We start from the raw sequence: 26,604 nt of genomic DNA, 5'->3' as shown, positions 1-26,604 counted from the left end.
TAGGGGTGAGGAACCCACCATAACGACATGCACCCACAAGGTTTCTTGCATCCACTCGCAATAATCTTCAACTGTTGCACTGCTAGCTACAACATTAATTACTATCAGAAAATTATTCTGCATGCTTGCACTGCGAAGTGCAGAAATGGGTTTTATGGTTCAAAGGCATCAACATTTTCCAAAATCTTTTCGTTCTCGAATGTAAAATGCAGAAATACAGCTAAGGATCAAACCTGCCGCCCTGCACCTCATATTGCAACTTCTAGCAATGGTGTCTCATTGATAAGAAATAATGCAACACAAAGGACAAGGTAGCTATGTCTTTTCAGTTTGCCCAGTTTTGTTTATCACAATTTTGTAATTACTACATTTCACCACTAGTTCCATCTGCAATTGCAGAACGAGATATAACAGCAATGACAACAGCCACAATGTTTCACTCCACAAGCACAGATTAACTTTATTCAATTACAGTGAACATGCGTTTGTAAATACTGTAGCACTTGCTCTAAACAAGATAACTTGTGTAAATTAACAAGCTAAGGAAGTGATAAATCTGCCAAAATATAAGCCCACAAAGGCTTCCATATTGATTTTAAAAAAATAGCCCTTTGGAGAATGCTCTTATTGCTGCCTGAAAATAGTTGCAGCAGCCAGTATTGAAATATATATATAGTTACCCACCATAATAATCAGAAACACATGACAGCTATTTACAGACGACACAACTCTTGAGGTACACTGTAACATGAGACTTGGCTGTTTGTCCCAGCTTGTGCAAATGCAATGAAAACAGGGTTGATCTTATTGTGCGCACATGTCCCTTCCCAAGATGACTCACCAGAAGAGGCGCAACTGTGAGGGTCGAAGCTTAGCAACATTAAAAACATTTCTTGTTCAACAATATTAAGGCACAACGACATGGTATACAAGGTAGGGATGAGCTTTGGTTGACAAAGGGACAGAAGGTTTTCCTGCCAAAAATAGCGCATGAACTTGTCTGGTATGGGATCAAGGCCACAACACACAGGGTGTGACTTATAGCAGCTGCCATGAATTGAATGAGCAGACCAACAGCCAAAATATACTTTGCACGATGTCCACCATTACTTCACTTGGTTAGCAAGGCAGCACGCAAAGATAATTCCAATAATCTGAAAAAAAAAATGATGAAAAATAATCAGTACATAATTTTAACTCTATATGGCATTGGCAAGACTCCCCAATTCAGTATAGTTAAACCTCAATATAACAAACTATCAAACTAACAAATGAAATTCTCAATGTAACGAAGGGCGTTTAAAACACTATTACAATATCAATTTCACTGCTGTCGTGAAGAAATACGGAGGCAATAAATAGAAAATACCACGGATGCAGATGGTCAAATGGTTAAATTACATGTGGCTGCTTGCGAACATACCCTTCAAATTGCACACGGTACCGCAGAGAGCGGCCGCCGAAGCCTGGCAGTAAGACCCTCTCACTGTCATGTTCTGTATAAAGTTTAAGTGCAGTAAGATCTTATCACGTTCCCTGCACAGTGTGCTGTAGGTGGCTTCATGCACGGTCTTTCTGCGTGAGCGAGTGGGGGGGGGGGGACACATAAGTGCGCGTGTACTTATCTAGCCTTGCCATGGCTACGCATGGCTGTCAGATCGGCTAAGCACATACACAACCTGTGCACCTTATCTTGGAGGTTATGTGCCCCAAGTGCAATGGTAGCAGGAACGAAGATGGCAATCTTCCCATGTGTTTAGTGCTGCAGACTTTCGGAGATGCGTTATAGCAAGGGTCCCATTTGTTCCCTTCTGACTGAGCTCTTCATGATAGCATTGTCCCACTGCAGGCGACACTTTCGGCCACTGCAGTGGAGCGGACGCAAAAGCCTCGAACGCTTCGCTTTGTAGCACCACAGATGCGAAGATTTAGTCGACACAGATTTAAACCTTTGGTCGCAGACTCTCAAATTCAACAAAATGAAAAAATTTCTCTCGCTGAAATTCAATTTTTCAAACTGCCCAATAATTAGGAAAATGTTACAATGCCTTCTGTGCAAGAAAAATGTGTCGGCAACTACACTTATTTGCATAAAAATTTGAATTTCAATAGAAAAAAAGCCACAGTTCTGCCCAAAAAGCAAAGCACCAATTGCGATAGCAAAATAGTAGATAGCTATATGAAGTAAGGATAGTAGTTTCATAAGCAGTATAAACTTTTGAACATTCGCTTACTAACTAAATTAGCAGTGATAGAACGCGCAAGCACGAATGAACAAGGACGTAGAAAGAAAGACAAAGAAACAGGGCTGTCTCTGTGTGTGTTTCTAAGTCTTCGTTCAGTCAAGCCTACACATTAAATCATGGATTCAAAACAACTAGCCCGCCAACATCTTTTAACTAAATTACAAACACGGTCTCATGCACAGGTAAACATGAACACATCTTGCTCGGTGAGTGCGGAAACTCGCCGTCAAAATGCTGAAGTGAGGAATAGTGGCAGCAGCAGTTAGTGAATCGACCTTCGTGCATCTCTCCCTTCAATGCGAATGAAACGTCAAAAGACAGCGCATACGAAGCTACTGGCACTATGCGCACTCTGCAAACATTGCAGATTGCTTTCAAGATACGGCACCCGCACGGCCGTGCTGTAAGCAGCAACCACCGGAGAACCCCCTTGCCTGTCGCTCCTCAAAGGGCCCCTCACCAGGCCCCATAGCAAATTTTGGTTACACGCTGGAAATTGTTACGTGTCCTCTAGGGAGCGTTCTGCCACGAAAATTTTTCAAGTTTCAAGTCAGCTCATTAACTGCCGAGATAAATATATTTCAGTGCCGCAAACCCACGATTTCAGCCGGCGGGCTCCACTGCATAGCGAGACTCCCTCCCTCTCCACTCTCCCCGTCTAGCCTTCGCAAGCAAAATTCCTACCCTGTGTTCTCCTATGCTGGACCTCGAGGATCACGTGACACATAGGTCACAAGCCCCGCCTTCAACTTTTTTCCGGCGTTACGCATTTCCGCTGATGCCGTCATGTGTGAGCTGTTGTCTCGTTCGCATAGCGCACGATTTTGCACACTGTGCGCAAGGAAACATGACTAGCGGATCGCAGAGCATGATCACGCACTAGAGCACTGTAGAAAATGGCACAGTTTCGGTACCTATGCATGTGACCGCACGACCGTGGGAACAAGCAGACGAAGCGGAAGTACATCTCTCTTGCTTTGGTGCGAAGTAAAACAAAAAACACGTAGACATTCCATTTGTGTGTTTTAGTATTTCTTTAAACTTCAATTCAACAATTCAAGCAACAGATCACACAGATAACACATGTCTTTAATTCTCGAAGTCACGTCTCACCACGAGTGACGTCACACTGTGGACTCAAGTACGTAGGCGCAGGGACACGAGTAAGTCATCCTCCGGCTTGGAGCGTGGCGGCCGCGAGGAGAAGGAAAAACAGCGTTCGGTTTGAAATTTCAGATCTTTCCGCGGCGCGTGGCGATGTAATACTTTGCAGACACGATCGTTATTGCTCAATGTATGCTTGCGCTTGTCAGCTTAAAATGACCAGACCTGGTGAGGGGCCCTTGAAGTTAGTTCTCACGCTCAGCTCGTTCTAATTCAATTCTATTCACTACCTGCAAACTTTCAGCACAAGTAGGGGAACACCATTTGCTCTCACGTATGCAAACATTTTCATGGGACAGCTTGAAGCAAACCTGATAAAATCATACCCTTTAAAACCCCCACACCTACCTGTGTTACCCTGACGACATATTTATAACATGGTAACATGGCATAAGCATACTAACTGACCTAATTAGCCATTTAAACTGCTTTCACCCTAGTATTGAATTTACTGCTCACAACTCTCCTAGTCAAATCAACTTCCTCGACAGGACGGTCTACATAGAGAATGGAAAACTGAGAACAACACTTTACCGGAAGCCTACGGATAGGCAGCAACATTTAGACTACACCAGTCATCACCTGCGACACTGCAAGCGAGAAATTTTTGTTGGAAAAGTGAAACAAATAAGAAGAATCTGCAACAAGGACAATGATTATATCCATCACTTAAATGTCCTTAAAGCAACACTAGCAGAAACAAGCTATCCACAAGTTCCTCTCGACAGGAATATGACGTCGCGTCAAGATTGGAGAGGCAATCGCAAATAGCTAAGAAACAGCCGGTACAAGACTCAAAGACCGCCAGCCTTTATAACAAAATATTCCAATGCCCTCCCAAACATAAACAACATTCTATGAAAATACACCCAATATATCAAGTAATGAGCATCTGAGAAAAGTGTTCCCGGTGGTACTAAGATTGACCTATCGCCGCAACAGAAACTTTCAAGGTATGCTAGTGCACGTGAAAATCAGCCAACATTATTCCCTTATTATAAAAGCATGTCTTTGCGTCCCAGGTGCAAGATCTGCAGGCACCTTCAAAGTGACCTTAAAATTAAAAGCACCACAAATAGCTATGCACACGAAGTTAAAAGTAGCTTTACTTGCACTTGTTGCAATGTTTTATGTGCTGAAATGTTCCTTCTGTAAGGAACAGTATATCAGCTAAACGGGACAATCAATGAACGGTTAAACGGACATCACATGCACATAGCTAACAAGTTTCCCAAAGCCGTCACCGACCATTTGAACCAACCAGGTCGTAACGTTGAAGAACTTGAACTCTACATCCTAGTCAAATTTCCATTCTGTGCGAGACAGAAAATACAGAGAATCTTACCTCGTTCATAAGTTCAAGAGATTGTAACCAACAGGCATAAAGATTTCAAAGTGAACTTTAGAATCTATTCACTATGCTAAATTTCAAGCTATAGACAACAGCACCTAGTTATTTTTATTTCTAATCGGATTGCTTAGTTTTCTCCCCTCTTCATTTTTTTTATTTATATATTTATTCATTTCTTTTCCACGAGCACCATTACCTGCCACTGTTTTTCTCTCTCAGAGAGACGATAGTTTACAACCTCCCCCCACTCTTGTCGTCCAGGCCCCTTCCACAAAAAAAAAAAAAAAAGGAACCTACATTAACAAGTCAACCGGCTGACACGACGCTACCTTACGGTAGCGAATTGAAACAGAAAAACATGCCCTCCCCCCTCTCTCTCCTAAATGCACAAAGAGGGGTGCAGAATAAAATAACCGATGGTTTATTACATGCCAGAGTTGTGTTTGGCTCAGAAAAACTAATGGATGGCTGTGACTACGTTGGATTCTTTAATCTGCAGAGGCATTTTTGCATTCCATCCCCACCAAAATGCAGTCACCACAATTGAATTGAAGCCCAAGGCCTTGTAAGCTGTAGAATCTTGTAAGCTGTAGAACATCTTCCGAGTGCCCATGATGCATGTGGAATAAGATAAAAAGAGACTGGTGCTGCAGCTGCCTATTAGACATTACCTTGAGCTGTGTTATTCATACTAAGACATCTTACATGTTGATTCAGGGCAAAAAACAATGTATGTAGCATAGCAAATCTCACCTCAATCAAACCAATACCAATTCCTGCAACTCCAACATAAACTGCATACTGCGAGAGGTCCTCCTTCACTTTGTCATAGCAGCCCTGAACAAAAAAAGATATAGCCATAGTAAATTGAACATAATGTCAGCTTACTTTCCTACACAACTGTGCAGTTTTGCTGTTCACCTCTTGATCACAATGTAAACGGCAGTGTATATAGACAATAAAAAAATATAAATACATGCCTCGGACAATCCTAAAGCGATCCTAGCCCAATGTTCTATTATTGAAGCATTAAAAGCTACTTGTGACAAGCACAACAAGATCGCCAAACACAGCACAGATCTGTGGACCGATAGTACACTGCCATAGCAAAGAAACACAAAAAAGTGGTTGTTTGTAGTATATGACATCCTACATGTACAATGTAAGCATTAACATAATTAATTTGGGGGTAATTAACATTTCTTAATTATGCAAATGATTTGCAACTTCTTTATTCAGAGTTTACAGAGGCCAAAACCACAATCCGCTTAAGAGAAATGCCACAGTGGGAGGACTCTGGATTAATTTTGACCACTTGAAGTCCTTTAACATGCACCCAAAGCATGGTACACGATCATTTTTGAATTCCACCCCCATCGGCCCGTAGCCAGCGAAATCAAAGCAACAACCTTGTACTCGGCAGTGCAATGCCATAACCACTGAGCTACTGCAGCCGGTAGTACAGGAGAACTGAGCGAGACCGTGACAGACAGGCATTTTGAGTGCTTCCACCTGCTGCGTGCAACCAAGTGCAATGAAAACTAATGCTTGCCTCCCTTAAAAGTGCAATGCCCCTTAAGTTTAAAGGAAAAGCTTTACAAATCACATCACATTAGCAGTTCACTAGCCACGATGCATTCTGATAAGCAAACAATATGTAATGAGCATGCAAGATGGCATACCTTTTCGTAATAGGTCTTTTGTTTGGTGCAGTCTTCACCATCAGTACAACAGCTGCCCGGTGGTGAATGAGTTTTAGTTCTGGACCAGTCATTGGGCCCATTCACACCACAGCACTTCAGCTACACAGACAGCAAACAAATTCCCTTTTAATTCAAGCTTACAAACAAACAGATGCCAGACAAAGCCTCAAGCTATAGCAGTGAAAAAGCCAATGTCCTTCCCTGATTGTTAGATAAACAGGTACCACATGCCTCTCATTCGCACAAAACTGGCACTTATGACACGAACCTAGCAGGAACGACAGGAAGAACTACTTCAGTTAGACCAACAACATTGAATCACAATTTGTAAGGCCAGGGGAAAAGGTCCTCTTCAAAGCATCAGCCTGCATTATTTTTTCTCAATGGTTGATCATGTTTCTTTCACCAGCCATGTCAACATTTCTGCTGCCACATATTGCATGCCAATGCAGTGGAACTCCAAGCTTGACTCATTTCACAAAGGCAGCCACAGCTGCTAACACTAACATAGACCTCTGTTAAACATAACATCAGTTGCATTCACAACAAGCTCTTGATTGTGTGCTTCGTGCTTGTGTTGAAATTAGACCTTTACCTCAATTGCAATTTTCGATTGTTCTTAGAGCCAAGCTAGCTATCTCTAGCACACAGAAGCATGGACACCTCTTTTAAATGTAGATACGAAAATTAGCATAGGGAACTCATATATATATCCTCCCTTTGGTTAACTTAATGAAGTGACACTATACTGATATTGAATCATGACGCCCAGAATTCGACAATATGCAGCAAGAAATGCCACAAATGGTTAAAATTAAGACAAGATCTGTGTCCAAACATACTACAGTCAAACCTCACTATAATGAAATAGAATATAACAAAATAATGGATAAGTAAGAGCAATTCTCTTTGAAATCCCCATAGAGATTCATAGTGCAGTACATGCAATAATGGATATAATGACCTTTTACTGTATATTACACAGGTGCAGCCATAATATCTTCAGATATGCAACAAAAAGTAGGCACCAGAACACTTCTGTTTGCAGCTATATTATGTTTAGAGAGACAAATTAACTAATGAAAGGAAGGAATGAGGCAGGCTGACAAATGAAACTAGAACAGATAACAGCTGCCAGCTGTTCAGGAAAGGGGATAGAAAAATAGAAATGCAAGACAGAAAGTAATGAAGGAGGTAATAAAGAGAGGTGACACTCCAAAGGCTAAAGTAAAGCTGCCACAAAGAATAAAGTAAGGCAGTGGGAACAGAAAGAAAAAAAAGTCAGTGTAGGTAGTTCAACTAATTTTAACTATGGGATTCTACATGCCAAAACCATGGTTTGATTATGAGGCACGTCGTAGTGAGGGGGGGCTCCAGAATAATTTGGACCACCTGGGGTTCTTTAATGTACATCTAAATCTAAGTACACGGCTGTTTTAGCATTTCGTCCTTATACAAATGCGGCTGCTGTAGTGAACACGCCACATAAGTCATAAGTTAAGAACGGCAAACCTCGGAATCATTGCTTCCAGTGGAATTTTTGTTTGCTGTTTACACTACAATATCACAACACTTAGCATGGAAACCCTTGTAGACAATATGTGAACCATGCTAAATTCAAGCTGACAAAATAGAAAATCTGGTTAATTGTTGAGACAAGGATGTAAGCTAATCTTTTTTTCTGAAGACTTGTGGCATGTGAAGAAAGTAGATGAGGCAGGCCTGCAAACAGCCTGAAGTTGTTTTATGTTTAAAGTGCACGGATATCTCCAAAACAAAAATATTGCATGCAATGCATTATGTATCAACTTAAGGAAAAAAATGTCATACATGACATGAATGAAGGCACAGCCCAGCACTGATAACCCTAAACCATTAATAAAAGTGGCCGTGCAGCAGTAGCACGCAGCAAAATATACAATTACTGCTGTTCTCGCAAGAAAATTGTGCACTCTCCGATCTCTACAGTCACATTGTTCCTTCCATCCATTAAAACAAAATTCAGTGCAAAATTTGACATTTCTAGCAATGACCTGGCAAAAAAAATCGGGCAGCCGCCAGACAAGTTTTAGTAAAGCATTTTCTTTGGTGAGTTGGTTCATAACTGAGAAGGAAAGCAAGTGCAAAAGAAACGAGGATGATCAAGACGAGTACACAGGACTGACGCTTCCTGCGTACTCGTCTCGATAGTCCTTGTTTCTTTCACGCTTCTGTTTTCCTTCTCAGATAATTTGAAAAAGAAAATTTCTCTAAGGTTCTGAACACATGATCAATAGAATAATATGCCCTGCTGACAGACAATTCTTCTAGTGTAATATCGATTGCAACAAAAACTAAGAACAATGCCTGTGCCACTTTGATGCTTTTTGACACATGACTTGCCCTCAGAGGTAATATTTGTAACTAGTATCCAGGTTTAAAAATCTTCACTCACACACGATACTAGGGCCACTGCTCTAACTTTCAATGTTCCAGGTATGCCTCGAGCAATTTCTCAATTCTTTGCAATACCTTAAAATGTGCTCCTTTGAAATGGCAATCTCATTTATAATTTTTCAATCACAACTGCCACAGTAACTGCTTTCCTTGCTAAACTTGTGCTTCAGCATTCAAGTTTTGTTTCTTACAGAAGAGGGGCTACAGGTTATTGATTTTACATTTCACATACAGTAACACGTAAGGTGTGCACTGCCTCTTTCTATCGGACAATACATTTGAACTTATTTGCAGTAAATGCAAGAGTGCAGTTATGGACAGACACCTAAGACTTAATACCATTCAGAATGCTGACTCTGTCGTTAAGGGTAAATCAGTAATTAAATTAATTTGCCAAACTATACAGAATTGTACAAGGTGTTTAGTGTTGCAAAATGAGTGGGTTAAAGGCAAAGAAATGAAGCAGAGCACTGCACACAAGCCAGCCAAACACACTTTCGTAGACACATACACTGTAACATCTACCTTTTAACAACCACATTATGGTAGCCACAAAAAAGGAGCTGCTAAAAAGCAGGGGCTCAGTTACAATTCAGATTCTTGCGTACTAACCTCATGCTGGATGAAATCCCAAGCTTCCCGAATCGGCTTCAGCCTACCTTCACCTTCTCTGTCATAGTCTTGCAAGGTTTGGTCGAACCTCTCCCGGGCAATGTGTTCAACCTGCATTGAAATAGATTTCACTCGTGATGACAGTCCAAATGTATCGAGTAACATGAATTCGAGACTTTAAACCATGAATGCCAAGATTCACAAAATAAAGCATCTTGAAATTAAAACTACCATTTCTTCTTTCCTTGCTAGTTTCCTAGCACATCAAAAACACATACCAGAGGCGCCGCAGACGCAACAGCCCGATGCTCAAACCTTACACATCAACCAAGTCCTAATCTCAAAGGTGAACGCATTTTATAAGGGATGAAAGAGAGCATTATAATATTTTTTAGTCATCTGAATTCTAATGAGCATTAAATATCGGTACACAGGTTTTCTTGCATGCTATCACAGGAATTAAACTCAAAACTTTATGCTCAGCCACAGAGCATCACAGCTCCTTCCTTAGCCAGCATGGCAGGTTGTGTTGTCACTTGCTCTTGCCAGACAAAGTAGCAACACATCAGTGCTTTTCTTTATGAAGCAACCCTGCTTGGCTTTACAGAAACTCCAACAGGCAAGCACTTCAGAAACAAAGCAATATTGACTATAAATACATGTACTAGTAGCAAAGAACCAAGCAATCAGTCTTGATTGCAACAAATTTATATCGCACCTTTGCACACCAATAAGAGAGGGATATAAGTAAATACACCAATATGGTGTTCATAAACCATAATGTGCTGAATTAAAAATTAAATTCTGGGGGTTTTATGTGCCAAAACCCCGATCCGATTAGGAAGCATGCCATAGTGGAGGACTCCAAATTAATTTTGAGCATTTGGTGTTCTTTAACGTGCACCTAAATCTAAGTAGACTAGAATAAATTATAATACACTAATACAGCAGCAGCATATAATATATATACATATATATATATATACAGGGCTAGATGTAGTACAGATAAGTACCCAAGTTAGTGGATGGATTGATAGCCATCACCATAGCACAATTGGCAGTGTAAGGCTCGCGCAATGCGGAGGTAGTGGGTTCGGGTCCCACCGGCAGAAAGTTATCTTTTCGTCTATTTTCATTTCTCTTTTATATTTCCTACATTTCCATTTCAATCACAGCTAATTTCCCCGATGCTTTCCTTGGCTTCATTGTCTGTTGGCTCTATATGGTCATGATTACCAAGAATTAAGCCCCTCAGTTTCCCTTCTCTCGTTTATATATAGTAGGCTCGGTGTAGGCTGAACATAGGCAGGACACCGTTCCAATTATATCATTCCGACCCTGGATGCCATGTACAACAACATGGCGATAAGGGGGCGCTCCGGCACCAGCCACGAATTCGACCTACAACACAAACTTCAAAGCAGCTAAGCATGCAGCACACAATCCTCCCCCGTTTCACTGCGCTGTGCAAACGCGATTTTCTGTGCACTAAATTGCTACCACATAAACTTTACGACGACAGTTTGCCACATGTGCTTCATTAAGAAAAATGTACACTCTAATCTGGGTCAAATGTGGAAAATTATTCACACCTTAAATGTTGCGAAAGCACAGCTCCTGCATCATATTGATGGCATGGTGCAAGTAACTGAAAAAGAATGTGAGCTGGCATGAAGGAAATGAGTGTTCGTGTTTATATTTTTTTTACCTCCCGTTATCTCGGCACATTCTGGATTTATCCAAGGCAGAAGGTAGTCTGATACAGCAATTTCCCACCCATTTGATTTCAACTATATCACATTTCAGCTAATGAAAGAATCAAGGCAAGCATGAACAACTGGTTATTTATTGCTTCAACAATGGAACCCACTGAGTCGGCAAAAGACACGTTTACTGTCAGGAGTCTGCAGATACTGAAGGTAATTATTCACCTTATATGCAATTTGTTGAATTTATATGAAACACTTCAATGTCAGAAGGCTGCGATTTAATTGTTCTCACTCCGTATACCGCGCTTCTTTTTACGATATTGCATCCCTTGTTCAATCACTGCTGATCAATCCATATGTATTGAACAAAGAAGCTGCCATGTGCAACACGAGCCCTGTGCAGCGAAAGATGTGGGGAGTGAAAGGCTCATACATGCGCACACCCGTGCAAGTTCGTCTTGCTTTGCTAGGGAATAGGCAAGCACCAACGTCGGTGGAGAAACTTGATGTGTGGTCTATATTCCATAGCATCGGCTGCAATGCCACATGAGCTGAAAGAAACTGTTCATCTGCAACTTTGCAGCAACCATTTATCCTGGTCCAGTATATTTGAGAAAACAAGGCAGTCAATCGTTAGCAACTATGAAGTTCTTGCTCGCAATATACTGCCACCCACGCCCCTCCTCACCCACCCATGTCTATGCCGACAAGAATAATTTGCGTGTTTCTTAATGAAATAAGTATGATATTGGTTTAGTATAAAACTCGCCATATTCTTGGGTTTTTACGTGCGATAACCACAATCTAATTATGAGACACTGTAGTCGGAGACTCCGGATTAACTTTGACCACCTGGTGTTCATTAATGTCCACCTTAATCTAAGCACATGAGCAGTTTTGCATTTTACCCCCATCAAAATATTGCCAGCATCAAACCTACAACCTCAAGCAATGCCATAGCCACTAAGTTACCAACCTCAGCAGGTGACAAAACTTGCAGAAACTGCAAGAACTGCTTATGTATGGATGGTGCAGAATTGACAGTAGTACATACATGCAAGTTTTGTGCAAATACTGAAATGAATGCAAATAATCTAGAGAAGCTCATTTTTTCCATGCAACTACTACTGTCAATTAGCAGATCCAGGTTTGATTCAAGGAAGTACAACTGCAACAAGTTTACACCATATGCATGGCCCTAACAAACGTATAAAGACCAGGAATTCAAGGCCATATTTGTATTTCTTACCTTGTCCTTGTACACAAAGCCCAGTGCACCAGCTGCTATTTCAGCCACCAGGATCAGGAACAAAAATACTGAAAACTGGAGCAAGACCAAGCCATCAGACACGTAGATAAGTCCTTTCTGAACAACTTTCAGATAGGCACTTTCTGTAGAAATACCACTAGCAAAAAAAGCTAAGTTGCCTTCAACACCACAAAGCTTAAACCATTCTGCTAAAGGTATGCAAATATTCAATACTTTCGAATAACGAATCGAATAGCGTCCAATTCAATTCAGTCACTATTCGTAAATGTGAATATTTATAAATAATCTTCAAAAACATAAAATTAGAGCGAAAGTGCACTAAATGTTCACACCTGTGGGCATAGTAAATACATATAACAGGAAAGCTTGCACAGTGGAGCAGGCTACATCACTTAGCTTTCCATGCTTAACAGGCTGTAGAGCAATCATTTGCACTCTCTGAAGAGCCCTGTGCATGCAAAGGAACTACTTTGCTTCTAATGCTCCATTGGTGCTTTTAATAAACAGTGCTTCATAATGTACTATGTAATGACAGAAACTTGCTAATCTTAAGAATACTGGGATGTGAACATTGTTGTATATTAATTGTGATAACAGCTGTTCATTATCCAAAAAAGCTATTCAAGAAGTATTCAGCATTCGATTCGCTTCTGGTGCTATTTGATTCGGTCTTAAAGATCACTATTTGCATACACCTACATTCTGCAGATATACATTTCAAAATGTTGAGAGGCCATGAAAAAATCTGTTGCTGCTCATTAAAACATTAAACATTAAAACAGCCCTTCACTTGAGGGGACAAAAATCTGTGCAAACAGAAAGCTAGTAGGATACCTTGACTACACTAAGTTAACTTCTTGAACAAATGCTAATACGGTGCGACTGACTTGTAACGGTGTCACATATCCACCTCAGTAATGACTAGCTCTTTTTGCATTCTGCATTGAATGCCACTGCCAGTGAGCCACCACAGCAGGTCATTAATCCATTGTTCCATGAACAACAAATAAAGGAATTCCTTGCAGCATAATTTTCAGATACAATTTGAACATGTAGTTAGGTCTAATGCAGATAGTTGTATATGTGGGTCATCTTAAAATATGAGCTATTTCATGCTGCACTCTGTTATAACAACTGCACTAACTTGTGTGTCCTTACATGAGTAAATATTCTGGGCACATTAAGGTCAGCCCAGGCAAGTCTTGCATCAATGGCATTTTCCATTTCTGCTAACATTGTCACAAGTGTGATGAAATTTTGATGTCGCAGGCAACCTTTTTGACTAAGAAAATTCAGTTCGCAATTAGGCACAACTCAATTTTTATGTAAATGAACAACTTGACACCAACCCACAACCAAACCACAACCAAACCCCTACATAAGCCTTAAATTATGCACATCCAACACAAATCTAGGAATCTAAGTGAAGCTTTCATGAAGTGGTTAATCAAATGCTATAAATTAGCCCTTTTCATTCCTGCATCTTGGTGTAAAGGAAACTGGCATGCGCACGTGTGCTGTCACACACCCATGCTACACAACGTGACACACGCAGCAATCTTAAAGAGCTAGTTGGCGCTGGCATGATACAAGTATAAGTGCAATTGTGGCCTAATCGTTAGTGCATCAAATGGCTGTGCCGGAGGACCAAGGTTCGACTCCACTGTCTGGCAAGTAATTCTTTAGTGCGAGCTATTCAGAAAGACAGCAGCACCAGGCAGCGGCCACGATCAAGAAGGTCTGGGAGGGTTCACAAAGAAAGCTTCGATTTTAAAGAATTCAGCAAACTACTGTGTGCTCCTTCACAGTTTATAGAAAAAAAAACTGAAACAGACAGACACACACACATACAAGATTTTGCAGGAGTGTTACAGTCACTTTTCTAGATTTCTTTTTTTATAAGAACAGTGCGAGAAACAGGGACAAACAAAAGAAGACAGAGCGCTGTGTGTGTCTTCCATTGTTTCTCCCTGTTTCTCACGCTGTTATGTTAAACATGAGCTATCAACATGTCCAAGTCCCTACCTTTCATAGCTTCTAGATTCTGTCCAATAACTGATAGAAAAAGTGCATCTCTCACAACTAGCGAGCACTTAAGGATCACGGGAGACTCCTACTTGGAACTCCCAGAAAGAAGCCATCAATGCTGGCCTCCTGGCTATGGCAAGATTTAGATAAAGAATGCCCCATGCACTCAATTCAGGTTTACTGTAGCTCTGCAATTTCTGAAGCTGCTTGATTTCTTTACCAGGCTGCTTGTTTCTGATGTCTAAACAACTTCAGTCAACAACCATCCTACTCTGTATAACTTCAGATGGGCACACAAAGAGCCGCGCCGGAACTTCATAAGCTGCTCTGCAGGGAAGGCTATGCTATCTTTTGAGTGGAAGTGCAGGTTCCCAATTAAGTTCAGGGCAAAAGGAACATGACTCCAGAGTTCACTGAAGTGTTGGACTGCTCTTCACTAAACCTGCAGTGCAGCAAAACATGTCGTTTGTGTGAGTGAACAAGGAAGGGGAATCTGCTGCATGTCACAGAGAGAGGAGGAGGGGTTGTTTATTGTGCGACACTGATCTTTCAATGATACAATAGACCCTTTTCCCAATTCGCAAATGTGCTTCTCTGCACTGCACATTTGCCCAAATAATGGCGGCACCAGTCATCATTCAAATGAAGACAATGGGTTAGGTGCATATGCTGTCTCGCTTGTGTCTCGTGCATGGTTCCACCAAGAGAGCCAAGTCTGCATTTTCCATGCATAACACAAGCAATGCTCGTACACACTGCTTGAAAAAAATACTGCAGCTATTGGCTAGGCAGGAAGCCTTGCAGGAAATCTAACTTTACAACTATGAAAAGGGTCTATTCCGCCAGTTTCTTGCACACGAGTATTAGAAGCAGAAAATGAAGGAGCACATCTGGTTTTGTAACTGGCTGGCTGATGTTACCCAATGCTTTCGCTGCATTGCATGGAGTGAATGGGCAGGTTCAAACAGTTCAAGAAAAAGTAGACTCCTGCTAATGACATCGCTATCATGTATGATGTATAGATATTTTACTTCACGAACCTTCGAACACATGGCCCCGGAGGCCAAAAAATAATCACAAAAAGCACATACATACCAACATGAGCATGCAGTAGCTCTCCTGCATGGCACCACAGCATCCTAAGAATGCGACAAGGAAGACTATGGAGCCGACAACTATCAGGATGATAGGTGCAGAGACATAGTCTTCACCAATGACTGGTCCTGTTTTCTTGAAAAGGTGCAAGCTGTAGCCACCACAGACTATTATTACGATACCAGATATCTGAAAGAAAAGAAAAGTAACAATTATCACATGTGAAGCCAGGAACTCATCTCAGCATGAAGTAAGTGTACAGATATTTTACATTAATTTAAGCACATAACAGATACAGACGCAATGTCACAAATGGCATCAATCATAGAAAACATGGCAGCCAATCAATAGAAAAGCGATCGGCTTTTTGGCGATGCGTGGTATCTGAAGTCATTACAAGTTATGGCACATTTAATTTCCTGGTAACATGAAAAAATTTTTGACTAATCAAATTAACAAACAGAAATGTTACAGGTCCACCAGATCTCCAGAGTGGTCACAAGAATGAATTGGTGAACATATCAGTTCGCGTTGGTAGTAAGTGCTCTTTGCCTTATGACTCAACTTCCAGTGTTCCACAAGGATCTTCCTTAGGTCCATTATTTTTCAATATGTTTGTTAAAAATCTTCAAGAATGTTTGCATCATTCACGACTCCTTTTGTACACTGACGATATTAAATTTTACCGTGAAACAGAATCAACGCAGGATTGTGAATTATTACAGGAAGATGTTAATTCTGTCGGGGAGTGGTGTTGCATACTTTTTGCATATGAATCCAACTAAGACATTTGTTATTTCCTTTAGTCACAAAATGCCCACTTTACTATAAGAATACTCACTTGATGACATTCCTTTAAAAAGAGCGAGTTAGTTTAGGAATACTGGTTGACTCCTGACTAATTTTCGAAGAACATGATTCATGCATTGTTATTAATGCATCCTACAGAGAGTTAGTATCAAAAATGACAAAAAAGTTTACGAATGTCAACTGTATTGTTCTCTTGTATTCTTTTGTACGCTCGAAGTTTGAGTTCAGTTATGTCGCATGGAACTGTGTTAACTTGACCAATGTGGCAAAAATTGAGTGTGTTCAGCAACATTTCAGTAGTGTCCTGCACGATCCATTTCTGGGAAGTCTCATATTTTATGCCTACGAGCGTGTACTGCACATGTTTAATATTAGACCCCTTGAAATGAGGTGAAGATATTGCTATTACTTATGCTAGTATAAACTAATTCACAACTACTTCTGACCCCAGTTACGGTCAGCTGTAGCGTTCTGCATGCCTCGCCCAAACTTGCGTAATCCCAGCATTTTCTACATGAATTCAACTTGCACCTCTAACGCTATAGCATGTCTTGTAACAACAAAATACCTTGTGTTACGATGCTCTCGTATGTGCTCTTTATCAGACTTCTGTCTCCGATTTAATTCAATTTCTTGTCACATCTTGTACCACTGCTCTTTCAGGTTGTCTGTACTGTTTTCTGTTTGTGTAACACAAGTGCACCAATACTAAGGCATAGAGTTGTTCTTGGGCACTTTCAGGAATAAATGAAATGAAATACATAAACATGTGTTGAGAAGCAATGCATGAGTGGTCTATTACAGCTGGTTAATGTCTAACTATCATTGTCATGTAAAATGGATAAAAACTGAAGCAGGCTTCACTTGACTATAAAAACGTTAGTTTTGTTTAATATTTAAGAGGACAATCACCGATTAATGAGATCTTGGTGCTTTTACTCAAATACATACAGATTCTATGCTTCACGAATACTACTTGCATGCAACACAATTATTAAACAAACTGGCTACACACATTTTACGCAGAGGCACACTTCCTTTGCAACTAGTATTTCTTCCATTAGATCTTCAAAAAAAATTCAGCTTACAGCTCATTACCCAAACAGTCCACTTTAATCTTTAAATGATGAACCCTAATAACAAAATATGCAACAAAAATACAGCACTGATCATGACAAAAAGTTACTTTGTCATTTTGTATAAGGAACAATATCCTGCATCTGCTGCATGCCTTGTGATCACACGCACCTCCTCTGTGAACCAGATGAATATTTGTAAAATATACGAGCTTTCTCATTTCTAATCAGGTCATTAAACCAAAAATTCTGTAATTGGAAATTTCCCATTCACTTGCAACAAACAACAGTAGTGCACAAAATTGTGCACTGTACCTACTGCACACTATCTATAAACAAGCGTTTGTGGGGTCACAAACGTATGGCTTTAAAAAAAGGCAAGATGACAAAGTGACATTCACTAACTGTTCTCTCATTTAGGGAAACCACAACTTCTACTGTGCTGCAGGGAAGTATAGATGTCCATGTATCACAGTTTCTGCTACAGAGGAATTTTCACAAGTATACACCGAAGTTCCTTGAGAACAAGTGATATAAGAAAGAGCACACACCTCTGTAGTTAAATTATGCACCCCGTGACCCCACTGAAGCTTGCTACCTGACCATGTTGTCTTTACAGGAAATGCCCACCTATATGAACAGCAAAATTTTCTGCTTTTAAACCTTGTTGCTTGCGCAGCTTTAAAGCAACCCAAATCAAGTACAGTCAAAGCAAGTTTGCTAGTAGCCGGACAAACTGGTGTTGGGAACAGTGGTGCTTCAGCAGTATTTCTTCAGATAATCTATAAGGTGACCTCAACACTTCACAACCACAATGTGTATATGCATTTTTACACAACTTCATAATAAACAGACGAGTAATAATAAATACACACAATGATCACAATGCATTACATCACCTCCATCGGGAGGAAGTATTTGGAGGCCAAAAACCAGCACTTAGCTTTAACCAATTTGGCGACAGAAATAATAATAATAATTATTATTATTATTATTATTATTATTATTATTATTTGCACATAACAAAACAAGATAACCATTGACAGTGCACGAGGCTGTGCAGAAAGCTGAAACCTCGGATGCAAGCGCACCTGCAAGCCCGCCATCCACAGTAAAATTAAATTAAATTCTTGAGTTTCACGCGCCAAAACCATGATCTGATTATGAGGCACGATGTAGTGAGGGACTTCAGATTAATTTTGACCACCTGGAGATCTTTATTGTGCCCTCAATGCACGGTACATGGGTGTTTTTGCATTTCAGCCCCATCGAAATGCGGCCACAGCGGCTGGGATTTCATTCCACAACCTCGCACTTAGCAGCACACCATAGTTGCTAAGCCACCACAGTGGGTTCGCCGTCCATAGTATAAAATAACACATTAAAAAAAGGGGGGAGGGGGGGGGGGTCTTGGACCTTGAAACATTGTTTTGATTATAGTGTGTAACCGGTTACTCTTTCCTAACAATGCCCATGTTTGTAAGCCAATGTTAGAGACACTAAAGAGAAATGTTAAGTTGCAGTGATAAAAACGTGCAGCTTGCACTAGTGGTGCAAGGCTGGAGTTAACAGCGGAGCTTGTGATCACCTAGTTCTTACGTGGCTTGCCTAAGTTGTTTGTAGGTTTTGTGAGGTTATGCTAGGTTTTGCTAAGTTGTTGATAGGCTTGGCTAAGTTGTTTCTAGGTTTTGTAAGGTTATGGTAGGCTTGGCTAAATTGCTTCTAGGTTTTGCAAGGTTATGCTAGGTTTTGCTAAAGTTGCTGTTTCGGCGGGCTTGACACTGGAAGTTTTCGAGCAGTCGCAGGCCGGGATCGCTTTCTTGGCGACATCAAGCATTCCGGCTCAGACTCTCGCGTTCCCTGGACAAACTTGGGATCCTCGACTCGGCGTCTCCTCTTCTCAGCCGCAGCTCTGGCGCGGTGTTCCAGATCAGCTTGGCCGCAACGCATCGCTTCTCATTTGGCAGTACGGCGCTCTTCCTGGTAAGCCGCTTCTTCGGGCGTCCGGACTTTCTTCGGTCTTCCCATAACAGCAGCAGGTACGCACAAAGTAGAGAAGGCAAGAAGTGTGTCGCCATGCCGGCTGTTCCAAGCTTTTACTCGCCTGTGACGTCAACTCCGCCCTATGCACATAGGGTGCGAGGGGGTTACGTGGCTCGGTGCTCTTGCAGGTGGTTGCTAGGCAACGAGAGGTGGCACACAGCTGGGCTGAGTTTTCTGGTAATGCTCCACGGTGGAACTAAAGCTTAAACAGCTCCGCTGTTCATTAAGTTTCTGCAATAGCAAAGCAGTCGCTTATCTTGGGTGAAGGACTGGTAAGTCAGACAAGATGCAAACAAAGGGTGATGACACCACCATGAAGCTCCCACACCAGGTAGCCACCATGTTATGAATTTCGACAGCGTCTATACAGGTCTAATTTACTGTTTATTAGTAAATATGGAGCACTACATTTCACAAGAACCAAGAACACAACCTAGTGTGTTTCAATTTCAAGGACTTTTCCTGTGCCAAAACAGTCCAAATATGAGAAAATATTTTGAAATCCGTTATGTCAAACCGATGTATTAGTACAGAAATAAAAAAAGGTTGGCCTTCATATCCTCCAGTAATAAATTCTTTTCCCCCCAATATACGACAGTAGAGCTTTGAAAGAATGCTCTACTAGTTTACAATGACTTAACCTTTCTTTTTAGTGACGTTTTAAGAAGAGTCTACATGCCCTTACTTGGAAAATAACTGCAACACAAAATATTTTTAGCTTCCCCAAACAAGGCTGCAATCAGTTTTTTCTGTATTTGAACTACCAGTCAACTAATTACAATCTCATGAAAATGTGGGAAAACAGTAATGCTTATTGCAAAACTTAAAGTTTGTAAGCTTCCAATTTAAATACATGAGACGTGACGACAGACAAGAAAGGAACATAAGTGCTAAACCTAACTGAATCTATGTCGCACCTTTTCCAATTGTGTTATGACTTTGATCTAAATGAAGTTTAACTCAGCCCATCAAACAATGAAATGACTGCTGTTTCAAGATCCTCAATGACATTACTTTCATGCAACAATTTTCTAACTATAGCCGATATTGTACAATTAAAGGTGGATTTCTTTGCCTTGAAAAAAAAAAAAAAACTTCAGCAAATAAAATAAACCTCAGCAGTGACAGTTTCCTAAAATGAATTACTCCAAACAGCAGTTATGAGCACCCACAAATATATTCTACTAGCCCGTTGCTAGAGGTAAGTGGATCAGATCAACAACAAACTTTTTTAGCATGCTACCAGTTCACCAGCCGTCCAGCACGTATCACCCGTGTAAGCTGCCTGAGTGGAGAAAATGACGGCATGCATAAGCCTGCCAGTAAGTCCAATTTCTTCTACAGCCTGTTACAGATGCCAAAAACAGCACTCAAGTGGTATTCACTACTGTGATGGGTGTGCGAGCTAAAGGCACAACTACATAAAGTAACAAGTATGAAAAGCAGCAAAAGCTGTTAGTAGGCTATTATTATGCCAAGGCTTCTTTTTTCTCCTGAATAATGAACATGCACACACGAAGCTTGATTGCTTTAATGTCCAATGTGTGTGTGTGTACACACAGACACACACTGGACATTAAAGAAAGAACACTTTTATGTAAAGTTTTTTCGTGCGTGAAAGAAGCCTGTGAATAAACGCAAAGTGCCTCGAGCGGCCAGTCGCGCTGCAATTTTGTATGCATGTGCGGCCTTCTTTCATGCTCGGAAAAACTTTTATGTAGCACGTATTGAGCAACAGAAAGCTGCATCGGGAGTTCTTCATGGTGCTCTACGATTTTCTCATTGACACTTTCATCTAATTATATTTGAATTGATTAATTAATTAGGTCAAATTACGTAATTAGGTAGAATGAAAATATAATCTGGGTATCTCCAAGCGATGGCAAACAATATTACTTTTATTCTGTCCAGCTACGTGGCATTCGCATATTTTTGAAGTTCGGCTAAAGTTACGTGGGACAACCTGTACATACACTAACGTGGATAACAAACCCACATTTCATTGCCCTATTTTGAAATTTAGTAACACAACCTCATGCAGCATTACTTGGCAGACAACCACATTTTACAATCCTTATTCATACGTGTATGCCGACGGTAGGAACCGTGCCGGTTGCTAACCTGTCATACTAACATACAGCTACACTGGTTGAAGTGACAAGTAGAACCTACAAAACTTTTTTCAGAAACAAGCCACTCGGCAGACTCAAGGAAAGCACAGCTGATGTCTCACGCCTGAATATGCACAGCTTGAAGCTCAGTGTAATCACAGGATCAGGCGACAACAGTACAGCAGCAAAAAGGCACACTGCCCACAAGTGTGCCTTTTTGCTGCTTATAGTTGTTTCTGTGTCTGTAAATTGTCGATTTGCGGCGACATGCAGCGAAACCCTAGGCCGACAGTTGAGATGTTTGCAAACCTGCAGAAAGGCCAATCACAAATATTGAAGGAACTTAGCGATATTCGGGAGAGGGGCAACAACAAAGCTTTCTGTGAATACCTTGAGAAATCAGTGGCAGGAAGTTGACCAATTGCTCAAAGACGTATGCGAGAAATATTTCCAAATTGAGGAGCTCGAGAACAGAACAATTTCATTGGAGAATAATTTAGTTGAACAAGCCCGAAGAATGGTGGATCTTGAAGATCGCAACCGAAGGTGCAATTTGTTAGTTCATGGAATTGAAGTGGTGAAATCAAAAGAGTTAAGAAAAATGGTAATTGATGAAATTTTTGACAAGAAACAACCTATCATGCCGCTCAGTTACTCGAATTCACTGATTGGAAGGCAATACCGTTCATGACCTTTCATTCTATCTATTCAAGACTTCTTAGAAAAAGAAAATGGTCTTTGGAATGTGAGAAAGCTTAAGGGCACCCGTCTGTTGATCCAAAATGAATTCAGCAAATCTACACTGCAGAAGCATCAACTTCTGTGGCAGTCTGATGAAACCGAAAAATCAAACAACAAATGTGTTTTTTTTTTTACATATGATAAACTTAAAGTTGATATTTTTGCTTGGGACAATGTTGCAAATAAGCGTGTTCCTGTCTTTGAATATAACTTACAACATGTTCCCACTTGACAGAATGCACGAGGTGGATTTAAACAGCTACGCATGCTGAAATTAAATGCTCGAAGCATACTGAATAAAACTGATAAGCTGGATGGAGCATCTTCTCTACAAGTGCAACTTTCACATCACAATTATAACCGAAACATGGTTACGTGAGAGTGCAAGCGATGACATGACAGTGACATCCTCCTATCAGATGTATGGACGTGATCGATCATGCCAGGAAGGCGCTGTTGCAGTTGTTGTAAAACACACGGTCTCAGTTACAGTCAACACAGAAATAGAAGGCCACGAAAGCCTTTTCTTGACTGCAAGTTGCTGGGATCACGTCGTCACAGTGTGTGCAGTGTATAGGCCTCCATCTGCTTCACCGCAGATTTTTATTTAAACTACATGACCACATGTCATCGGATGTAGGCAGTAAAATAATTATGGCCGGAGGTTAACTCGCCATCAATCAAACGGTCTTGTAAAAACATAATCGGTCTACTGGATAATCCGCTGCTTGACATAATGCTGGCATGACACTTCGAACAACTCATGCATGACGTGACCCGTGAATGCAGTCAAGGTGGTAATATATTAGATTTGGTTTTGTTAGCAGAAGCCTAAATGACCACGACATCGCAATAGAAGATGGCACATCTGACCAGAGGCTAGTATTACTCGCATGCCGGCTTTCACATTGTATTAAATGTAAATGGTACATTATGTACATTATGGTACAAATTGAAGGAAGTTGTTCTGAGGTGTATCAATAACTTTGTCCCTACTTGACGCATCTTTCATAACTGCCTAAACCCTTGGATTGACCAAAATATTTTACACATGAAACAAAGGCTTTTTTAAAAAGACTAAAAAAGAAAAACGGAAGAAACTGAGTGCTAATTCAGACCCTTCAATTGAGCTTATCAAGAGCGCTATCATCTGCCAGACAAAGGTATTTCTGTTACTTTATCCACATTTATGAAAACAAACCCGGACAGGTTTTAGCATTACATGAAAGGCAGGCACCATTGATAAGTTAATAAACCAAGACACTTTAATCACTGATCCCATGATTATAGCTCAAAAGATCAATGAATATTTTAATTCCGTTTTTTCGCCATCCGATGCTGAGCCACAATGGTCTCCCACATCTCGCCATGAGCCAGATTTAATATCGTATGAAGGCATTTTGTCTTTGGTAGTAAGCATTAAAGAAAAATCGTCTGGGGGTTCAGACAGTATTCCTAATGCCTTCCTGCGTCGATATGCTGAACTGGTATCTTGAATTTTGACAACCACCTTTAGTCTATCTTTAACCTCTGCTATATTACCCGATAATTGGCTCAGGTGATTGCCATTTACAAGAAAGGCAATTGTCTGCATGCAGAAACCTACAGACCCATCCCCCTAACTTCCGCTTGCTGCAAAATACTAGAACACGTTATCGCACACTTTATTAACAAATTTCTTGAAATTAATTTAATTTCCGAATTCCAGCATGCTTTCCGTAAGGGGTTAATATGCAGCTTGTAATCATTATTCACGAACTGGCATGTCTTTGAATTCTCTAGGACAGTTGATCTATTATTGCTTGATTTTAGTAAGGTGTTCGACCATGTACCACACGGAAAGCTCCTCAGAAAATTTAAAATGTTCAGTCTTCCAGATTTTATATTTAACTGGATAGGATCATACCTGGTCAATAGAACTCAATTCGTAGATGTAAATGGCTTCTGCTCTACATTCTTACCCGTTACCTCAGGCATACCCCAGGGCAGTGTACTTGGCCCCATTCTGTTTTTAATGTATATCAATGACATTATTTAGGCTATAGATCCAAGTGTTCAAATTAGGTTATTCACAGATGACTGCATGATATTTCGTAGGGTGGTGTGCCACGATGATCAATCCACAAATGGTGTTCAGAATGGTCGATGAAGGGAAATTCAGAGAAAACTGTGCTACTACACGAAACCAACAAAATATCCTGTCCACATTACCTACGCTATAATTGGTTCTCCGATAAGAGAAGTTAGTGACAACAAATATTTGGGAGTTGCCATAAGCGATACCCTTTCCTGGTCTAGGCATGTCAATGACGTTAAGCTTAGTAAGTTGAAATCAGCGCCTCCTGAACTGAAACTTCCAGCTTTAAACACTTTCATTTTACCAAAATTAGAATATGCAAGCATTGCACGGGATCCATTTCACAATAAACAAACAAATTATAAATGGTGCAAAAGAAAACCTGCTGTTCGTTTTATTTTCAATAAATTTAGGTCAACTGATTCGCCATATATGCGCACATATGCGCGTGAACATTCCCACACTGGAGCATCGAAGAAAAATCACGAGATTAAAATTCCTGTACAACCTATGTGAAGGGTGATTGTGCCTTGACACGCGAAAGTATATTCAGCAGTTTGAAGCACGCGCATGTCGTCACCGTCATTCTCGCAACTTCTCTATTCGTCTCGCGCAAACATTTTTAAACATTCATTTTTTTGCACGCGCTGTCCAGGAGTGGAATGCCTTGCCTGACAGCCTTTTTATCAGATACGATAACCGCATTTGAGCATGCTATGTCTGCCCTTTAAATATTGTGTCGCGGCTGTTCCGCCTTGTTATTGTAATGTGTTCATGCATTGTTTTTTATATGTTTGGACAGTGAAAAACTAATAGTGTTTAAAGAATTACACCTGCTTGGTCTTATTTAGGATCGCAGCATACCTGAAAGTAACAATACTTAAAGAACGAAGCAAAGCTCCCTGTACGTGAACTTTTCTCTGTACGTGAACTTTTCTAACATTCAACTTCGTCGGACCATACTTGCGCGACGCGCTTCTGCTAGCACGCGCAAGATGTCCATATCGCTGGCTTTCGAGTGAAAAACAACAAGACGAGGCATTGTATTTACATCTGTGCTGACTTTACAGTAATAACGTTTGCTAGCAGTTTCAATTTCATTTAAAACAAAAATCAGCCAATTTCATGAATGACAGATTCCGCCTTAAGTTAACGCTCAAACATCCGGAAAGGTGAGCAGCCGCAGGGACACCGTGAGCAGGGATAAAACGGATAAATCGTCGCAACACGACATACAATACACGCTTATTTAGTACAGCAAGCTATTGGAGACGACCGCGAAAGCGTTAACGTTTGTTTAAACTACGCATCATCTTGCGGTGATGGACGACAGATAACTTTCGACGTCAACGTTACACGCGCGTGAATCTCGCGCCTAAGCGGGGCCAGATGAAAAAGTATTTTCTGCGTTGTACCGCAGCAAATTGCAGCATGCGGATGCTCAGTATTCAAAACTGCGTTGCAACAGCAGGTTAATTTTACAGCAACATGACAAGCAAAACTTTAAAAAGTTAGCTGCAGCCTTTTTACGCTCGAATAATGGATAAGTTGTATAGTCCGGAGATAACGTGAAAAAGCACACTTGACGCGATCTGTGTGACGCTGCCGAGAAACCCGCATGTGCAAATAGCCCTCGTTATATGGCCAACTTCAACAGAGTATCGCAAGACTGCCTCCAGTCCTGACAACGACGGAACTCTCCAGGAACGACTGCCATACGAAGAGACACTCCCCGCAAGCTGGTCCCGAAAAAGAGCCCCTCGCTCACCACCGTTAAACTAGCGACACGTATTAGGAAATGACAACAGATGGAAACAACGCTTGCGCGCGTTTCACAACTGCTGTCACCAACATTTGGCATGACACACGCTCATCACAACACATACAAAATGTCGTCTGCTACGAACAAAGCGCAACAGGAAAACGCAGAGACAGTAACACGAAAGAAAAATTCGCACTTACCGCAAAAAAGAAATTAAATATGAATAGCAGGTTTTTGACACACGACATCCCACATCCCTGCACCATGTTTGCGCACTACTGGGGACGAGTACAAACTTCAGCACAGCAAGGGACGCACAACAACGCAAAAGCACAACCTTCCGTTCCGCCTCCCGAGCTAAAATGGCAAA

The 26,604-nt window shown here is 40.9% G+C and overlaps 1 protein-coding gene across 1 annotated transcript; it reads right to left on the bottom strand.

The window, feature by feature from the left end:
• Positions 1 to 434: 434 nt before the first annotated feature.
• LOC126546010 (leukocyte surface antigen CD53-like) lies at positions 435 to 26,604 on the bottom strand. The gene is made up of 7 exons (XM_050194071.3): positions 26,435 to 26,604; positions 15,615 to 15,803; positions 12,471 to 12,545; positions 9,513 to 9,623; positions 6,444 to 6,563; positions 5,515 to 5,598; positions 435 to 1,154 (listed from the first exon to the last, which is right to left on the bottom strand). The coding sequence occupies exons 1-7, from the start codon at positions 26,498 to 26,500 to the stop codon at positions 1,107 to 1,109; spliced, it is 693 nt and encodes a 230-aa protein (XP_050050028.1). The 5' UTR covers positions 26,501 to 26,604; the 3' UTR covers positions 435 to 1,106.

The sequence above is a fragment of the Dermacentor andersoni genome, chromosome 1, assembly GCF_023375885.2.
Source record: "Dermacentor andersoni chromosome 1, qqDerAnde1_hic_scaffold, whole genome shotgun sequence".
NCBI classification, from domain to species: domain Eukaryota; kingdom Metazoa; phylum Arthropoda; class Arachnida; order Ixodida; family Ixodidae; genus Dermacentor; species Dermacentor andersoni.
This window is presented reverse-complemented; position numbering and strand designations above follow the sequence as displayed.